At 43.6% G+C, this 16,685-nt stretch overlaps 1 protein-coding gene across 3 annotated transcripts in view; it reads left to right on the top strand.

Annotated features, from left to right (window-relative positions):
* The window catches only part of GRAP2 (GRB2 related adaptor protein 2), a 48,593-nt gene that overhangs the window by 23,386 nt on the left and 8,522 nt on the right, over positions 1-16,685 (top strand). Inside the window, exons 1-5 of one of the 3 annotated variants that reach the window (XM_083573901.1) lie at positions 3,083-3,236; positions 6,474-6,559; positions 10,043-10,134; positions 11,709-11,828; positions 15,581-15,752. In XM_083573901.1, coding sequence (XP_083430027.1) covers positions 3,221-3,236; positions 6,474-6,559; positions 10,043-10,134; positions 11,709-11,828; positions 15,581-15,752 — 486 coding nt within the window. In that variant the 5' untranslated portion in view covers positions 3,083-3,220. Of the gene's footprint in view, positions 1-3,082; positions 3,237-4,643; positions 4,667-6,473; positions 6,560-10,042; positions 10,135-11,708; positions 11,829-15,580; positions 15,753-16,685 lie in introns of those variants that run through there. The other 2 variants (XM_083573903.1, XM_083573902.1) reach the window with 2 other exon arrangements.

Below are 16,685 nucleotides of genomic sequence, written 5' to 3'. Positions count from 1 at the left end.
CAGCAGGGAATTTAATTTAAGACCAGGATTTTGGGGCTATCAGAAACCAGGATAGCCCATACCTCTAAGAGATGCAGCATAAGGACAGTTAGCTATTTAGGGAGCCATCCAACCCCCCAGGGGGACGCGGGTGGTGCTGTGGTCTAGGGCTTGCTAATCAGAAGGTCGGCGGTTCAAATCCCCGCGACAGGGTGAGCTCCAGTTGCTTGCTCCCTGCTCCTGCCCACCTAGCAGTTCGAAAGCATGTCAAAATACAAGTAGATAAATAGGTACTGCTCCAGTGGGAAGGTAAACGGCATTTCCGTGCGCTGCTCTGGTTCGCCAGAAGCGGCTTAGTCATGCTGGCCACATGACCCGGAAGCTGTCTGCGGACAAATGCTGGCTCCCTCGGCCAGTAAAGCGAGATGAGCGCCGCAACCCCAGAGTCGTCCGCAACTGGACTTAACACTCAGGGTTAAGCACAACGATTGAGCTTGGATTGTTCCTGATGCTGTCATGTGATCACATCAGGGTTAGCTTGGGATCCAGTGTATCCCAGGCCAGCTCAGACTTCTGCCTGACTGCACGTGTGGTGGGCAGAAGGGAACTCTGTGCCAATGGAGTGAAGCTGCCTCCCTCTGCAGGCAGAGACCAGCAGGGTCTTAGGGAGGCCAGGAGGGGCTGGGTGAAGGATGCAAAAGCAGGTTGAATTGCTCTGTTAATACTGTAGTGTCCACAGGGCCGTCTTTAGCATATGCGCTGCCGGGGTGCAAAGATCGGCCCAGAGCCTCCAAATTTAGTTTAGCCACCCCCAGATTTTGGGGGGGGCGAACTCAAAGTTATTGAGCTTTTTGGGGAAGGGGGCAGCCAAAGTTGTTGACCTTTTTGGGGGAGGAGAATTGCAATTGCTCACCTGTAACAACGACGCAGCGGAAATAACTGCTTTCATTTTCCTGACTCGGCAGGAATATTTGATGCTACAATATTTGACGCTACAGAATAACAGAGTGACAGAAGGGGGGGGGGACTTTCGCTCCATTGCTTTTCACTGCCGCCAATCGAGAGGGACCGGATTACAGTAGGTATACAGTGGTACCTTGGGTTAAGTACTTAATTTGTTCCGGAAGTCCGTTCTTAACCTGAAACTGTTCTTAACCTGAAGCACCACTTTAGCTAATGGGGCCTCCTGCTGCCGCCGCGCCGCCAAAACACGATTTCTGTTCTCACCCTGAAGCAGTTTTTAACCTGAGGTACTATTTCTGGGTTAGCGGGGTCTGTAACCTGAAGCATATGTAACCCGAGGTACCACTGTACATTTGGCGCCTCCCAGAATTTGGCGCCCGGGTGCACCACACCCCTTGCACCCCTGGGTAAAGACGGCCCTGAGTGTCCAACATGAAATTGCGGGGTTATAATTTATCAGGAAGTTCAACTATGCAGCTATATACAGGGTGAGTCTTTTAAAAGAGACCCTGCAGAACATGTGTACTCTGCATCCACAGGGCCTCTTTTAAAGGACTCATCCTGTATTACTGTTTTCATGGTGCTGCAAGGCATTTTTGCCACACCAGATTAACACAGCTACTCTTCTGGAAATTGTTATTTAATGGAGAAAACACTTAATGGTGGATTGTGGTAAGATACATCATTGCCAATTGTAAGCTATGTTTACATTTTCTGTACAAAATGAGTAAGTGTACTGGCATCCATGATGAAATAAAAGTTTCCAGAATGATATAAAAACAGGTCCTATGCATGGTATGATTCTAATCATTGACAGAATTTAATAAATCTCCATTTTGCCGATATAAAATTTTAAAACTCCCAGCCCTCCAAGCTTGTTGCCGCTTCTGTGTACAGTGCTTCTTTTATTTGACTGATAGTAAATCAACATCTGTAACTACTTTATTCTGCATAGCTCTTAGCTTTCGAATCTCTCCAGTCTGCACTCTTTGCTGGCAGCGTTGGATTTCATGGGCTAATCAGGGAGGGAGCGAGGAAACTGGCAGTGACAGCTGAAGCACTGGATTGAGCTAAATAGCCTCCCAACTCTCTGGATCTGCCTTACTGGCAAATTCTTAAGAGGCTGCAGGAGCTACTGCCATTCAAGGCAGACCAAGCTGTAAGGCTGTACAGCAACACGGCATGTGCATCCCAGTAACTGCAGCCTAAACAGAATGCTGAACAACAAGGTCACATTGTGCCAGCTAATCTGGGTGTCGGCTGCCAGACGCCTGGCCTCCATTCTGCCTGTCTCGTGTTCAGTCACATGAATTCAAATTCATCTAAAATAAGCAACAAGGAAACAGAAAGTGCCGAAAGACACCCAGGAGGAAGTGTGCGAAGAAGATCCTTTTTCTATTTAGGAATGACAGGTGATAACTCTCAGTGATGCGTCTCCAGTGGACCATTACCTTAAAAGTGATGAGGTTCCCCCCCCTTCACATAACACTTGTGCCTTCCTCACTAGCATATTTTACTTCTGCTGTGAGAGGAACTTGTTGCCATGGAAGTAGCCAGGATTTATTGGGGGGGGGGGGCAGGACACCTACCTGTCCTGTTCCAGAACCTGCAACGTGATAGGTCAGTTTGCGGAAGCCATACCTGTCACTCAATCGGGTTGCATCGCTAGAATGCACCACAACCTCATCCAAGTGACCTCAGAGAACATTTCTGTTTCAAATATTCTAATTGTTTCTACTTTTAGTTACGTCTTTTTTTTTATTTACTTAGGGGGGTGCAGCTGCCCCCCGGCTACGCCCTCACTTCTTGCTAAGGGACTTTGGGCTGGTTCATAAATGGCCTTGACATGTAGCTTCTACATGTGGTAGAGCACAGGCGTATGCCTCTGACTCATGCACGGGGATGTGTCAGTGCACACACACAAATGCACACAAAGCAACTTTAATATGCTTTGAGGTCTACGAGTCCCACACACTGACACCCTTTCTTCTCCGCAGATAGATCTCGTGAGTTGGGTTTATGGTGTTCATGTAATTTAGCAGCAGTTGGAGGGGGCCGCTCCTTGAGGTTTCTTTACTGTAAAAACAAAACTTCAAGGCAGCTTATACTGGTAAAAACGATGTAATAAGTAAAAAGCAAATTTTAAGCAACAACCGGCAAGATGGGAGCAGAGCAGGAAGATAAAACAATGTAAGCTGAAGACAGAAAGATAAAAACAGCAGCTAATACTAATGCAGTTCTCTCCATGTGTACTCAGAAGTAAGACCCACTGAGTTCAATGGGACTCACTCCAGGTAAGCATATATAGGACTGCAGCCTTAAAGGTGTTTTTCTTTTGTTTTTGTTTTTGCAAATGTCATTTATTGATAAATGTCATTTATTTATTATTGCATAATAAATATTCATCAACCTACAACAGAACAAATAGCGAGGTTCCTGTATGGTGCTCTCATCCTAGGTGGGTGTTCTGTTTTAATTTTAGTAAATCTCTCCAGAATGGATGTCTTGGAGGCCCAGTATTTTCCATTCTTCTATTATATATCACAAAAATGGGCCCCAAACTTCTTCAAAATTGTCATGCCTCATCACACATGCACCTCACCTCACAAGCCTGCTATGGTGTTTTGTCTCATGCATGTTGGTTCTTATAATTTACAGCACATTATAAATGGCTGTCGACCCCTTTCAGTGTTCCCATATTTAGGTATGAGTCATGTATCCTAAGGCAAGTTGGTTCATCTGTATGTAAATTTCCCATGCTCTATCATGTTTAGAACCTACACAAGGGGGGTTGCAAAGAGGAGTGAGATGGCAGAAAATGAACAAATGAATCCATGAATGATTTCCAGACTCTAATTATTCTCCTACTGCAGATGATGTACAAGACTCGAAGTTGGATGTAAAATTGTCAAGTTTGTGGCGTATCAGTTACAATTTTAGGCATTTGATAAGACTGTTTTAGAGCAGGGATGGCTAACATTTGTTCCTGTTCTTCTAATTATTTTATTTATTAATTGCTTTGCAAGAGGCATCCCAAAGCAATTTGCAGTATTTTTGGAATATTCTAACTTTATGGAAATGCTGTGTTTTTGGAATATGGTTTTTTGGAAAATTTATATTACCCCGATCATTGGCCATTCTGACTTGGGCTGTTCAGAGTTGTAATCCAACAACATTTGGAGAATGAACACAATGCGCCAGTCGTGTGTTCTCTCATTTGTTCTCTCTCTACTTGCGCATCTGTATCATCATAAATATCTGGAAAACCAGCTTTATTATTCTTGTGAATGTAACATACCACGCCAACCTTAGCTTGGTTTGTTTTAGTTTTTATGTGTTTGTTTCATGAAGTTCTATTTTTAAAAAAAGAAAAAGTATGAGCACAATGCGATAACAAAGAATTATGGGTAATGAAGCACATTCTGTAGATTTTTGCAAGGGCCATGTTATCTATTTCTCAGCTGCTGTTCATGGTACAGCCTCTCACATGCACTATAAAGTGAGCCACTTCCTGCCTTGCTCTTGGCAGCTTGAGCAGGGAAGAGCAGCAGATTGAGGTAAAGGGACTGTTACATCGATAGTCCTTTCAGATCATATCACAACCCTGCTAGCAGGAAATGGTAAGAGGAGCTTTCCTGTCCTTTATCCTAGCATCATCGCTTGCAAACGTAAAAACAAGCCTTTTTGTCTGCAGCACAATCAGACCCCAGTGCATTCATCTGAGGTACGTTCAAGTTCTGTATATTTGATCCATCTGAACGCATTATTAGAAGACAGAAACACAATAGTGTACAGTGATACCTTGGTTCTCAAATGCCTTGGTACTCAAACAACTTGGAACCCAAATACTGCAAACCCGGAAGTAAGTGTTCCGGTTTGCGAACTTTTTCAGAAGCAGAACGTGCTCCATTTTGAGTGTTACGCTGACGATTTGAGTGCCACGCTTCCGTTTTGAGTGTTACGCTGAGGTCTGCCTGGTTTTGCTATTTATTTAGCATTTTTGTTTTTGAGGCTCTTTTTCTTTTTTGTTTCTGTGACTGTGTGGAACCCAGTTCAGCTACTGATGGATTGATTGTGTAACTGCAGTACATTGTTTATTGCTTTCATTTTATGGATTCAATGGTCTTGTTAGGTAGTAAAATTCATCTTAGATTGCTGATTTAGGGGTTGTTTTTAAAAGTCTGGAATGGATTAATCCATTTTGCATTACTTTCTATGGGAAAGCGCACCTTGGTTTTGGAACGCTTTAGTTTTGGAACAGACTTACAGAACGGATTTAAGTTTGAGAACCAAGGTACAACTGTATTCATAATGGTGTCTTCTTTCACAATGGAAACTCTGGGGAACTTCTGACCAGCCAGATATTGTTAGACTCCAACTTCCATCTTTCCCAGCCAGCATTGTCAATGATCAGAGCTGATGGGAGCTGGAGTCCAGCAACATCTGGAGGTCCACAGGTTCAACACCATTGCACTATGTAAATATCTCTATTTGGTGCCAAAATGGAGTTCTTGTAGAGCTCATGTGCACCTGCAGGTATTTTGACATCATTGCAGCAGGGATGGGAAACCTGTGATTCTCCAGACGTGATTGAACCTCATTTCTGACCATTGGCCATGCTGGCTGTGGAGGGTGGGAGTTGTAGTACAACATCATCTGCAGGGTCATAGGCTTTTCCATCTCTGATTCTGACATTTGTGAGAATTGATAACCTGCCCCTTGTCTTTATTTATATTTCTCAACAATTTTTTAATCCCAGAGGATATCAAAGCCATTTTCTCACTGTGGTCTGGGCTGCCTCTTTCTGGTTCAGCTGAAACCCCAGCTGATCCTTCTCATGGAGACATGTGTTTTAAGCATGTACAGGCAACGTCACAACTAACCTATTGTAATGCAAGGTTCAGAAAGTTGCTGCCCTTGAAGACCATTTGTAAACTGCATCCTGCGCATTCTTATGGAAATTCTCGTGTGGAGGCACTGCTCCTTCAGCAAGCCTGAAACCCTCCTTTTGAGAAGCATATGGTTTCTCCATATGCAACACTATGTACATAGTGTCTCTGTACTGGTGTCTCTTTCTGGCCACTTGTTTGTGCATTTTGCAGAGGGTGTGTGTATTTGTATACTAGGCTGGAAGACGTAAATGGAATTATCTGGCCATTGGTGCATGTTGACTGATAGTACCTTTCCTGCAAGGATGATGATGCCGCCCAAGATAATGATTGATTTGATGATGGGGAAGGCTGTGGGAATGTATTTCAGTGTGACGATGCTTAGCTTTTCTGACTTTGGCCAATTGTACTATTGACCCTGTTACAGGTTGAGTTGAATTTAGGATTGTGACTCGATTATGCTAGTGTCCGTAGTGGCATAACAGTCTAGTCAGACCTGTCCAAGTGGGGAAATACTTATAGAACAATCTCGTCCAAAGATCCCCTGAGTAAAAGGGCCATAACAAGCTTTCCTGTGTTCAGTACAGTTCCACAAAACAGATATTAATACTATACTAAGCTTTACCATTGATCCCTTCACAGGAGACAGTATGGAAGCTACTGCAAAGTTTGACTTCAATGCAACAGGAGAGGATGAACTGAGTTTCCGGGCTGGGGATGTTCTGAAGGTAAGTGCAAACCAAGGTTTCACCCAAGTATTTTCTCTTTTAACACTGTAAGTTCTGCTCAATGCTTATGAGCTTGTATTAACAATCCATCCCATAAGACAGCAAACCCACAACTGGCACTGGTAGATTAGTGGTTCACTGATAATTCCCAGGTTGCATAGTAAAAAGAAAATCCTTCTTAGTCCAAAATTTAAATCTGCATTTCAAAGATGAACAAGAAGAACAAAGACTCAAAGTAGCACCTTCTACAAGGACATTAAGCAATCACAAACAATGGGAGAGTTATGCACAAGGAAATCATTTGGGACAATGTGGGCACGGGGGGGGGGGTGTCTTGTTTACCAATGTTCTTTAAATCCTATGACTGCCTTCCCCAACCTAATCCCCCCAAATGTTTTGTACTACAACTCCCATCCCCTCTGACCCTTGGCAATGCTGGCTGGGGCTAATGGGATATATAATCCAGCCAGGTTGTGGGAAGGCTGTCCTCTGGAACAGTAACCTAACTGTGAAATATCTCTATTTCACACAAAATGTACATACCAAGTATCAGGCTGTTTTTGAAAAGTGATATGGGTCGCAGCCCTGATGTGGAAAAGATGAAAGAGGCAGGAAGTGTGAGGCCCACTGACAGGAGGAAAGCTATCTCCTCACTTCAACCCCTTCTTTAGAAAAATGATCAGAAGCCAGCCCTCCATGCACCAGGGAAATTGATTGCTCCAGATACCTCTTTCCAGGAAAGTAAGCATTAGACAGAGGTCGCCTTTAGTATTTTTACCGTTTGAGCATTGGCCCATGGGAAGATAAACAGCTGCATTTATTTTAAGTGATATTTAGTTCAGCCACTGGCATAGCTAATCTAGCTGGTTCCTAGCCACACATATTTTTGGTAGTTTGGCATGAGGTGCCATCACTAAGGTTCACCAGATGATTACGTTGTAGTTATTTCTGTGAAGAGCAAAAATAAAGCGAGATTTTCTACGATGAATGCAGATATATTCATTTACAAAAAATTCTAGCCTGCTTAATGGTTTAAAAGTCTTTGTGTGGTTTACGCTATGTACAGTGCAGCACAACATAACAGGAATTATCCTCTGTCTAGGCATTTATACCTGTGTGTGTAAGGAAGTCAAAGTGCTACCAAATTCAGGAAAGGATTGGTGCATGAAGAGGTAGAGCCAAAACACAATGGCCACAATTCAATGTAGGCATCTAGACATTGAAATCAATGCATTTCTCTACATTGACTTGAGCTTGGTAAATCCATGGGCAGTGGAAAACATTAAATTTCTATTGCCTATAGTGGGCACAAGTTTACAATTCTTTGAATTCTTGTTGGTCCAACCAGCCTTTGGGACTTTTTTGATTCCGTGCCTCAGCTGCTTTAGTGCAAGGTCAGCACAAGTAAAGCTGCCATCTTGCACACACTTACCTTGGGGAGTAAGTCCCATTTAAGTCTGTGGGACGTCCTTCCACATAAACATCTATAGGATCTAATGCAGGCATTGCTCTATGGATCAGGGGGCTTTTTTTGGCCGCTCTCCACCCTGTTAGTTAAATGGAAGGATTTGTATTTTCCTGGTGCAGACCACTAAAACCAAAGCAACCCATTAAAAAAACTCTCACACAGTTCCTTAAGCCCCCTGTAAGATCTTCAAAGCAGAACTCTTTCATCACAGACATATTAGAAATACACATCCAGATCCCTCCACCATCTGAACAAGTCTGCAGGAATTTGGGCAAAACTAACGAGCACTTCCTCTAATACCTCTGTGTCCTCCTCGTAGTTTTACTTCTTCCAAATGCATGTTTTGCTCCCACAGTGGCTGCTTTTCTGCAAGAGCCCTTGATACCTATCCCGTCTATGATTGTCTTTTCAAATTACTTGCTTTGTTTCCTTTTTTCTTGCGACGGCATTGCCTACCTTTGAAGTCTGGTTCATTTGCTACAGGGATGGATTAATTATTATGCTAACTACATTGCAGAGCAGGATACTACTTGCCAAGTGGGCACCTTTGCAAAGTGGTTTTGCAGTGTGAGAAATGAACCTATTCTGCTCCCTCTCTCTCTCTTTTATGGTTCCCTGCAGGCAGCAGGCAGTGACTAGGGAGTAGCTGTGTGCCCCTACGCACCCACCCAACCTCGTGGCAGCCTTAAAATCCCTGGGCCTGCACCACTTGCAGATCAGAAAATTCTGTCTGCTGTACTGTCGTGTGAAATTACCACTTCAGAACAGAGGAGGGTCGCTTGTCTCTGTGGCTGAGTGACCATATCTGTGTGCAGACTGAAAAAGCTGTGTTATCAGGCAGGACTGAAGTAGCACTGTAATTAGTCACTAACAAACAGCAGCAACTGTTAAACAAGGAAACCAATTTACTGAGATAGCAAAGTCCAGTGCAGCTGATGAGTCTTGCAGAAGTCTTCCACGCTGGCCAAGTATCTGTATGTGTTTGTGTGTTTGACTCCTAAAGATGTCTGTATTCTCCCAAGGTGAAGCATTGTTAAGGCATCAAATGAAGCATAAACTGAAAGTCCTACAAGTCTAAGACCCTATACATACCACTTTAAGGAGAAGGGTTATCGCCCCTTGAACCATTTTTTCCGGTAACCAATCAGTGTCTGGGAAAGGTTTCACAGCCTGCTTCCTAATTTGGATAGGTTCCAGCTAGGACATGTTTTGAGGACATGTCCTCAACACCCCCACTCTGCCTTTATTTTGGGAACCTTGCTTCTATTACTGGAGTTGCATCCTTGTATCTTGTGAACACTTCAGCACCCTTCATACATTTTATTGTGTTATACAAGGGGCAGCAGGGTTACACCATTGCTGCTACCACCATCCATGGACATCTGCAAGAGCAGAGCCTGAGCATTTATACCTCTACATGGGTAGGTTCCTGTAGGAGCCGGAATCCTGTGCAGTCAGGGTTCCATCTCCTAGGGAAGCCCAGGTATGTAGAGCTCTAAGTGCATGGGCTTTCCACCTGCAGACATTCACACCGAATGTGTAAACACTGAGGATGGGAGATGTCATGCATCCTCTGCAGCAGGGACAATAGTGCATCTCCACTGTCCCTTGACTGGGTAGAGCACCCTTCGCATGCAAACTGCATGAATTGGGCTCTCAGTCAGGCACAGTGGCTTTGCCATATCATTTCTATAAGGCAGGTATGGTGAACCTTTTGGTCCTTGGGTGCTGCTGAACTACAACTTCCATCAGCCTCAGCAAGAATAGCCATGGATGGTAGGAGTTGTAATTCAGCAACACCTGGAGGGCCAGTTTTCCCACACCTGCTCTAAGGAGAGAAAATTGAGGTTTTTCCCAAAGAACTGCTGAAGCTTGGTTCAGAACCTTGTGGGCAAGTTGACAAATGTCTAACAGTGGGGCGTGTGCCAGGAGGGGGACATGGGACATTTAAAACCCGGGTAGCATAAGACCTATATGTCCTTTAAACTAATACTGACTCTCCTTTTGGTGCATAGATTTTAAGCTCTAAGGAAGAGTGGTACAAGGCTGAGCTGAATAGTTATGAAGGATATGTCCCAAAGAATTTCATAGATTTTCACAGACCCAGGTAAGTATGTCAACTCTTCTAGGTGTTTAGCTTGAGTGTGTCCTTGTACACTGCGGTCCTGATGAAAGTCAGGGGTGAGGGTGTTCCTAGAATTAACATTTTGAAAACTTCTGCTAGACACGCAATTAAAGCGATGTTTATTTTGATCTTCAGCCCTGTGCACCTGCTCCATTGTAAAAAGAGGATTTATTGTGTGCATGAGGCAGAGAGGGACATCTCAGTCATTTGTTAAGTGCAGGATCCTGCTTTAGCAGTCCTTAAGTAAATTATGGTTTGCACCAAAGCTGCTAATTAAACCACGTTCACAGTGCCCAGGCATAAACTTCTCAGCCTCTTGTGCTCATATGCTGTGGTACCATATGCAAGTTTATTATCCTTCTCTGCAGATTTAAAGACAACAGCGACAATCAAACTACTTTGCATCCTTTTTATATAAAAAAGCTTTCCCCCCCTAAAGTACTGTGTTGTAGCACAGAGTACACCTGGTGGCTTGACTTCAGTAGACTACATGCGTGGCAGTGCAGACTTCTAAATAATTATTGGCATATTATTAACCTGGAGCAGGTGTGCGAGGAACAATGTTTGTAGGCTCTGGGGGATTGTCGTTGGCTTGTATGTGTTGCACCACTGGCCCCTGCTGGATGGAACCAAAAGGAACTTTTTGTATAGAGCAATTTCATCTGCTGGCAGCTGAAGGGTAAGAACTCAAAAAACAAAGTGCAGGCCTATATTTTATTTCATTTTTAGACAAAATTCATCCATTTTTCTCTTGCAAGTACCTGTGCCTTGGGTTGTACGTTAGGGTGATATAAGCTCAGTTCTATGAGCCTTCTGAACTGTGAGTCTCTACACGTGAATCTAAGGATCTGATATAGAGGGGCATACTACATATAGTCATGACATTTAACAATAGGAATGGCATACTTCCATTTTCTGAGCTTTGAAACACTGTGAATATAGAGGGACATACTACATATAGTCATGACATTTAACAATAGGAATGGCATACTTCCATTTTCTGAGCTTCGAAACACTGTGAATATAGAGGGACATACTACATTTAGTCATGACATTTAACAATAGGAATGGCATACTTCCATTTTCTGAGCTTCGAAACACTGTGAATGTTGAAACCCTTGAATTCATGCCCCCCTCCCCCCTCTTTGGATGGTCATGTGTATAGCATATGCCAGCCCCACAACATACAGGGGCCCACCTGCTCATTCTGGTGAGTGGGGCCCTGGACTTCTGCCCCTGTGTCCTGCCCTGGTGTCATCACATTTCTTGATCTTTGTGAAAGCAGCACATGAAGGAGTTTGGGGTTTCCAAAATAGGGGTGCATTTACTTATTTTTACTCAGTTTTTCCTTTAGCAAATAGCTGGGCTGTTCTATTTCAGAATCAGTCATGTGGCATTTTCTACCACTGTACCCTCTTTTCTTTACTTGGCTCACTGTAAATTTTCTCTCCAATTTTTTCCCCTTTATCACTTCTTTCTTTACTTCTTTCTTTCTCTGTCTCTCTTTTTCACCACCTACATTCATCTCCATGAATGCAATCTGTTGCACTTTTCAGCTGGTTCCATGAAGACGTATCCCGCCATAAGGCAGAGAATATGCTCAGGGGCAACAAAGTGGGCTCCTTCATCGTCCGAGGTACTCAGAACCGTCCAGGCGACTTCTCCATCTCTGTCAGGTACTTGTGCTTTGTAGCCTTCTTACCTGCCTTTTAGGAAAGACTGGCGTTTGGGACTGAGGAGGTCTCCCTCCAGCTGGCATCTTTAAACAGGTCTGTTTTCTGTTTCTCTGTATGAAGATCTGTTTAATTACAAATCTGTTATCCTGCTATCTGCTTCCAATGAGGCCTGACAAAATAGCTTACAATATAAAAACATCAGCCAATAAAATATATAAACGATGCAATCCTTTACTTATTCAGAGAGCCAACCAGGGAGTCAGGCGACTGGTCTGGAGACCTCCAGTCCTGTGACTGAAATGTCTAGGTCTGAAGGTGTATCGGGGTCACTGGCAGTATGGTCTGTTGGGGGTCCTGCTTCTCCTCCTCCTCTTCCTCCAAGGTAGCCCTGTTTCCAGACCTGAGAAGGACTGAACCCTGACATGCAGCTGCCCACTGTAGCTCTAGTGCTCAAGCAGAGCTCAACCTATACCAGACCCACACCTTATTTCCCTTCCTATTTTTGTACCTGTTCTTACTTTTATGTTCACACAATGGCATCGACATCAAAACAGCAGCTTGTATTCCCCACCCCCTTTAATACAGATTTACACTTTGCAGGGGAAATCCAGTAAATTAAAAGTCCTGCTGCTAATGTTTGCGGAAATGAATCATTTGCAGTATTACGACTTGATGGGGAAGTATCCTATATTTCTGAGAGAACTTAGTTGGAGAAGGAGGCTCTCATGCTGGCTGCAAGTCATCTGTAGTTTGCTAAGGATGGTAGTATTTGCAGCTCAGCGAGGGGTAAACTTTCCTTATTTTTACTATTGTTTAGTAAATTTGTATACTATGCTTCACCTGAAGATCACAGGGCAGTTCGCAAATTAAAAATACAAAACGAGAGCACAGAATACACAATAAAGCAAAAAACAAACAAACCACCACTGCAAGGCCATCTTGCCCTGAGAGGGAGAGAAGCTACAACAGCCTGGAGAGCTCTCAGTAGTTTACCTGAGGTGGCCTCTCCCTCCCGCAGGATCACCACAAAGCTGCCTAAGGAACCATCTTGCCCTGGGAGAAAGAAAGATTTTGTGTTTGTTTTTTCCCAAAAAAAGAGCCCTCCACCCCACCGCAGCTCCCCAAGACACCTTGCCTTGGCTGTTTATATAGCTTTGAGTGATGCTTACTGTTTTACCTGTTCTACATAAACTGCTTTGCGAGATTCGGCTGCAAAGCAATATATAAATAAATGATAAATCAAAAAAGATCAGCAGCCTTCTTGCCCAGTATGGACCTTATAGTCCTGGCTTGCATGCTGAAATGTTTTTTTCTCTCAGCCTCCCTCCCTCCTTCCCCACTCCACCACAGCCATCCTTTTGTAATTGAAAACAGAGCACAGCATCTCTCAAAAGTGGCTGTGTGATGCTTCCTCTTTCCCAGGTAGATCATTATTCCATCTTTTCAAATGTTTATGAGTTGCCTCTTTGCCAAAGCACACAACATGACTTCCAACAATAAAACCAAAACGAAATGAAACATAAAACAATAACAGGTAAATAGCAACCATCTCTACAGTAGCAGCACGAAGCCCTCTTTGAAATAACAGCCAATCAATCAAGCTAACGACATACAAGCTGAAATAAACGTAATGTTATTTCAGCCTGTACAACATACAAATATATAACAAGCTGGGACATGGAGCAGAACCACCCCATTAAATCAGAGGTGGGAACCTTGAGTCCCTCCAGACATTGTTGGGGTATGTACACATTACCATTTATTTTGGCTCCAGTGGGCTCCCACTGCCAGTGTGTGAAGCTGAGGCATGTGACACTAGCCCCAAGCCATCTGTAGATTTTTGAGAAATACTGTTCACAGTATCAAATGATCACCCTAAGCAAGAAGACTCCCATAGCCGTTGCCTTTGGACAAATTATTTTAGTTATTGATTTACTATATTTATTCATTTGTTCAAGGAGCTTGAGGCATCATACTCCTCCATATGATCTTCACAGCAGCCTGTACGAAGCAGAGCCTGGATAGCTCAGTTGGTTAGAGCGTGGTGCTGATAACGCACCTGGATGGGACAGCTGCATATTCCTGCATTGCAGGGGGTTGGACTAGATGGTCCTCGGAATCCCTTCTATGATATTTCTGTGATTAGGTTGAGAGATAGTGACTGGCCCAAGGTCACCCACAAAGCTTCATGGCTTAGAGGAGATTTAAACCCTGGTCTCCCAGATCCTAGTCCAGCACTCTTAACCATACTGGTTCAGACACTGTCAGGCAGCAACTTAAAACAGGAAGAAAGCAATGTGGGTGGGAACCTGACTTTGCCTGCTGAGTTGCTGGAGGCAGGTAAACAAGCACAAGACAAAACTGGCAGCAATTCAAATGATAGGGAGCAGTTCAGTTGCTCCACTCGCTCTTAGGCTACTCCTTCAGCCGCTTTAGCAACAGGCATTGAGAGAAGCTTAAAACAGGGAGGAGCCCAGAGTGGTGTCCCACTAACAGCAAAGTATGGGTAGCCGGTGGGTGGTCCTGCCTCGGGCACTTTCATGCTGGCTTTGGCCTAACCTGCATGTGCTCTGCCACTGAGCTATGATTCCTCCAAGTGACCTACCTTATTCTCAAATATGACATAACCAAGGTAAGAGCAGGGACTTTCCTTCCTGTATTTGGCAACGCAGAAACCATGAAGATAGTTTCCTTCTGCCCTGACCTTTTATAACAGGGGTGGGGAAGCTCCTCCCGCCTCAAGGCTGCTTCTGGACAACCTTCTGAGGGTCAAATGCCAATGAGGAGGAGCACCAGAAGGTTGAAGCAGCAAATGGAAAGTTTAGCTTTGTACAGTCAGCTAGTTTGTACATGCACACACTCTATCTCTATCCTCCATCCCAACAAGCAAGAGGCATTATCAGAGTTCAAGGAGACATTCCAGGCAGGCAAAAGCACTTAAGGAATAATGCCTCAACAAATGAAACGGATTTGTAAAAATGTTACATGGGGGGAAAAATACGAGGCATTACACTTACACTGTAAAACAAGAAAACCCTTAATAATTTTTTTTATTAAAAAAAAGCACTCAAGGAGGGTATGAAGTAGGAGCCAGTGAGGGGCGTGGCCCGGGGGGGAGAGTCCTGAGGGCCAAACAAATAGAGTGCAAGGCTGCATTATCCACTGGGCCTGAAGTTCCCCATCCCTGTTTAGCGAGTACCCTTACACAAAAAGGCTGTGGTTTATCCTTCATCCTTCTCTGTTGGGCCAGGCATCATACATGCTATTCATGGGAGCACTGATGCTTGTGTTAGTGGGCTTCATATTGGCCATTGGTTTAGACTGACTTGTATTACATTGGTTTAGCTATATTAGAACAACAGATGCCTAGGAAGTTACTGCCCCGTCATGTCTCCTCTGGTGATAGATGTTAATTCAAAATTGCCTTGATGATTTGTGTGATTAAATATTTAGTAAGAGGGCCTGACTGACCATTTTCATTAATACAGCACCATTGCTCTTCATAAAGGCCTTTCACAGGCCTCTAAATGCTAAGGATTTTAAGCATAGCTTTAGTGCTCTATCCCATGCTGGTTTCTGCCAGCGCTGGAAGCATTTTCACAACTGCTCCAAAAACTGCTTTTCATCCAAAATGTTTCCTTTCTGAATGTCATTAAAGTAGGATACAAAGCAAAACAAAACCATTTACAAATTAAATGAGTGGGAATCCCAGACTGTTGTCAAATGTTTTGTTTTCTCCCTTTGGTACCCAGACATGAAGAGAACGTACAACACTTCAAAGTGATGAGGGACCCAAAGGGCAACTACTTTTTGTGGAGCGAAAAGTTCCTGTCACTAAATAAACTTGTGGAATTCTACAAGACTTCTTCCATCTCCAGACACGCACAGATCTTCCTGCAGGATGAGACCCAGAAAGAACAGCAGGTAAGAGCAGCAGGGAGCTGCATGGCCAGGGAAAAAACAATGCTATCCAGGGTTGTAAAGACTGCAGAGAGAATAATTGGGTGCACTCTTCCCAGCTTAGATCAAATCTATGCTGCCAGGTGCCATAAGAAAGCGGCAGAGATAGCGCAGGATAGTATGCACCCCGGAAATGATCTCTTTCAGCTTCTGCCCTCTGGAAGAAGGTATAGGGTTATAAATGCCAGGACTAGCCGCCTGAGAAACACTTTCTACGCAAATGCAATTCTGGTTCTAAACACAGCTTAAGGGGTCTCTATAGTATAGTGTATTTTAAAATGGGGTTTTAGAGTTTTTAGGGGTTTTTGAATGTTTTATGTAGTTTTGTGGTAGTTTTATGTAGTTTTTCAATTTCATTGTTCTATATGGGACAATGACAATAAAGATATCGTATTGTATGGTATGGTATCGTATCGTAAATCTCAAGGAGCTCTGTTTTTACCAAGCCAGGGTGAATGAGTACATATGAGGCAGAAGCATGTAATTAGGAGTCCTAATGGACTTTTTCCGTGAGACAAACTTGTGCCCAATCCCACCTTTTCTTTTCTTTTTTGTTAGTTTTAATGTTATAAAAATCAATTGATTTTTATGGAGACATTTATAAGTGAACCAGGAAGCAACCTTTCCAGACCAAGCAATGTAGTAAAATTCATGAAATTTGACAATGAGCACGACTGGGAATTGCCCCTCTGGGACGGCTTGCCTAAAAATAAAGGTCTTCAATGGAATAGAAGGTGGGGACTATGGTGGAACTATGGGAAGAGCATTCATGCTGGTTCATTGAAAGGATACGCTTTTTGTTGAAGATGAAAATCTCATTTCACTGCCGTCTTCTGTTTTGATTTATTTTACTCCTAACAGCAATCTACACAGAATGCAAAGGAGGCCTTGAGGTTG

Source organism: Podarcis filfolensis (genome assembly GCF_964270895.1).
Source record: "Podarcis filfolensis genome assembly, chromosome: 10".
Lineage (NCBI taxonomy): Eukaryota > Metazoa > Chordata > Lepidosauria > Squamata > Lacertidae > Podarcis > Podarcis filfolensis.
The sequence above is the reverse complement of the archived record's forward strand: the minus strand, read 5'-3'. Positions and strand labels throughout refer to the sequence as shown.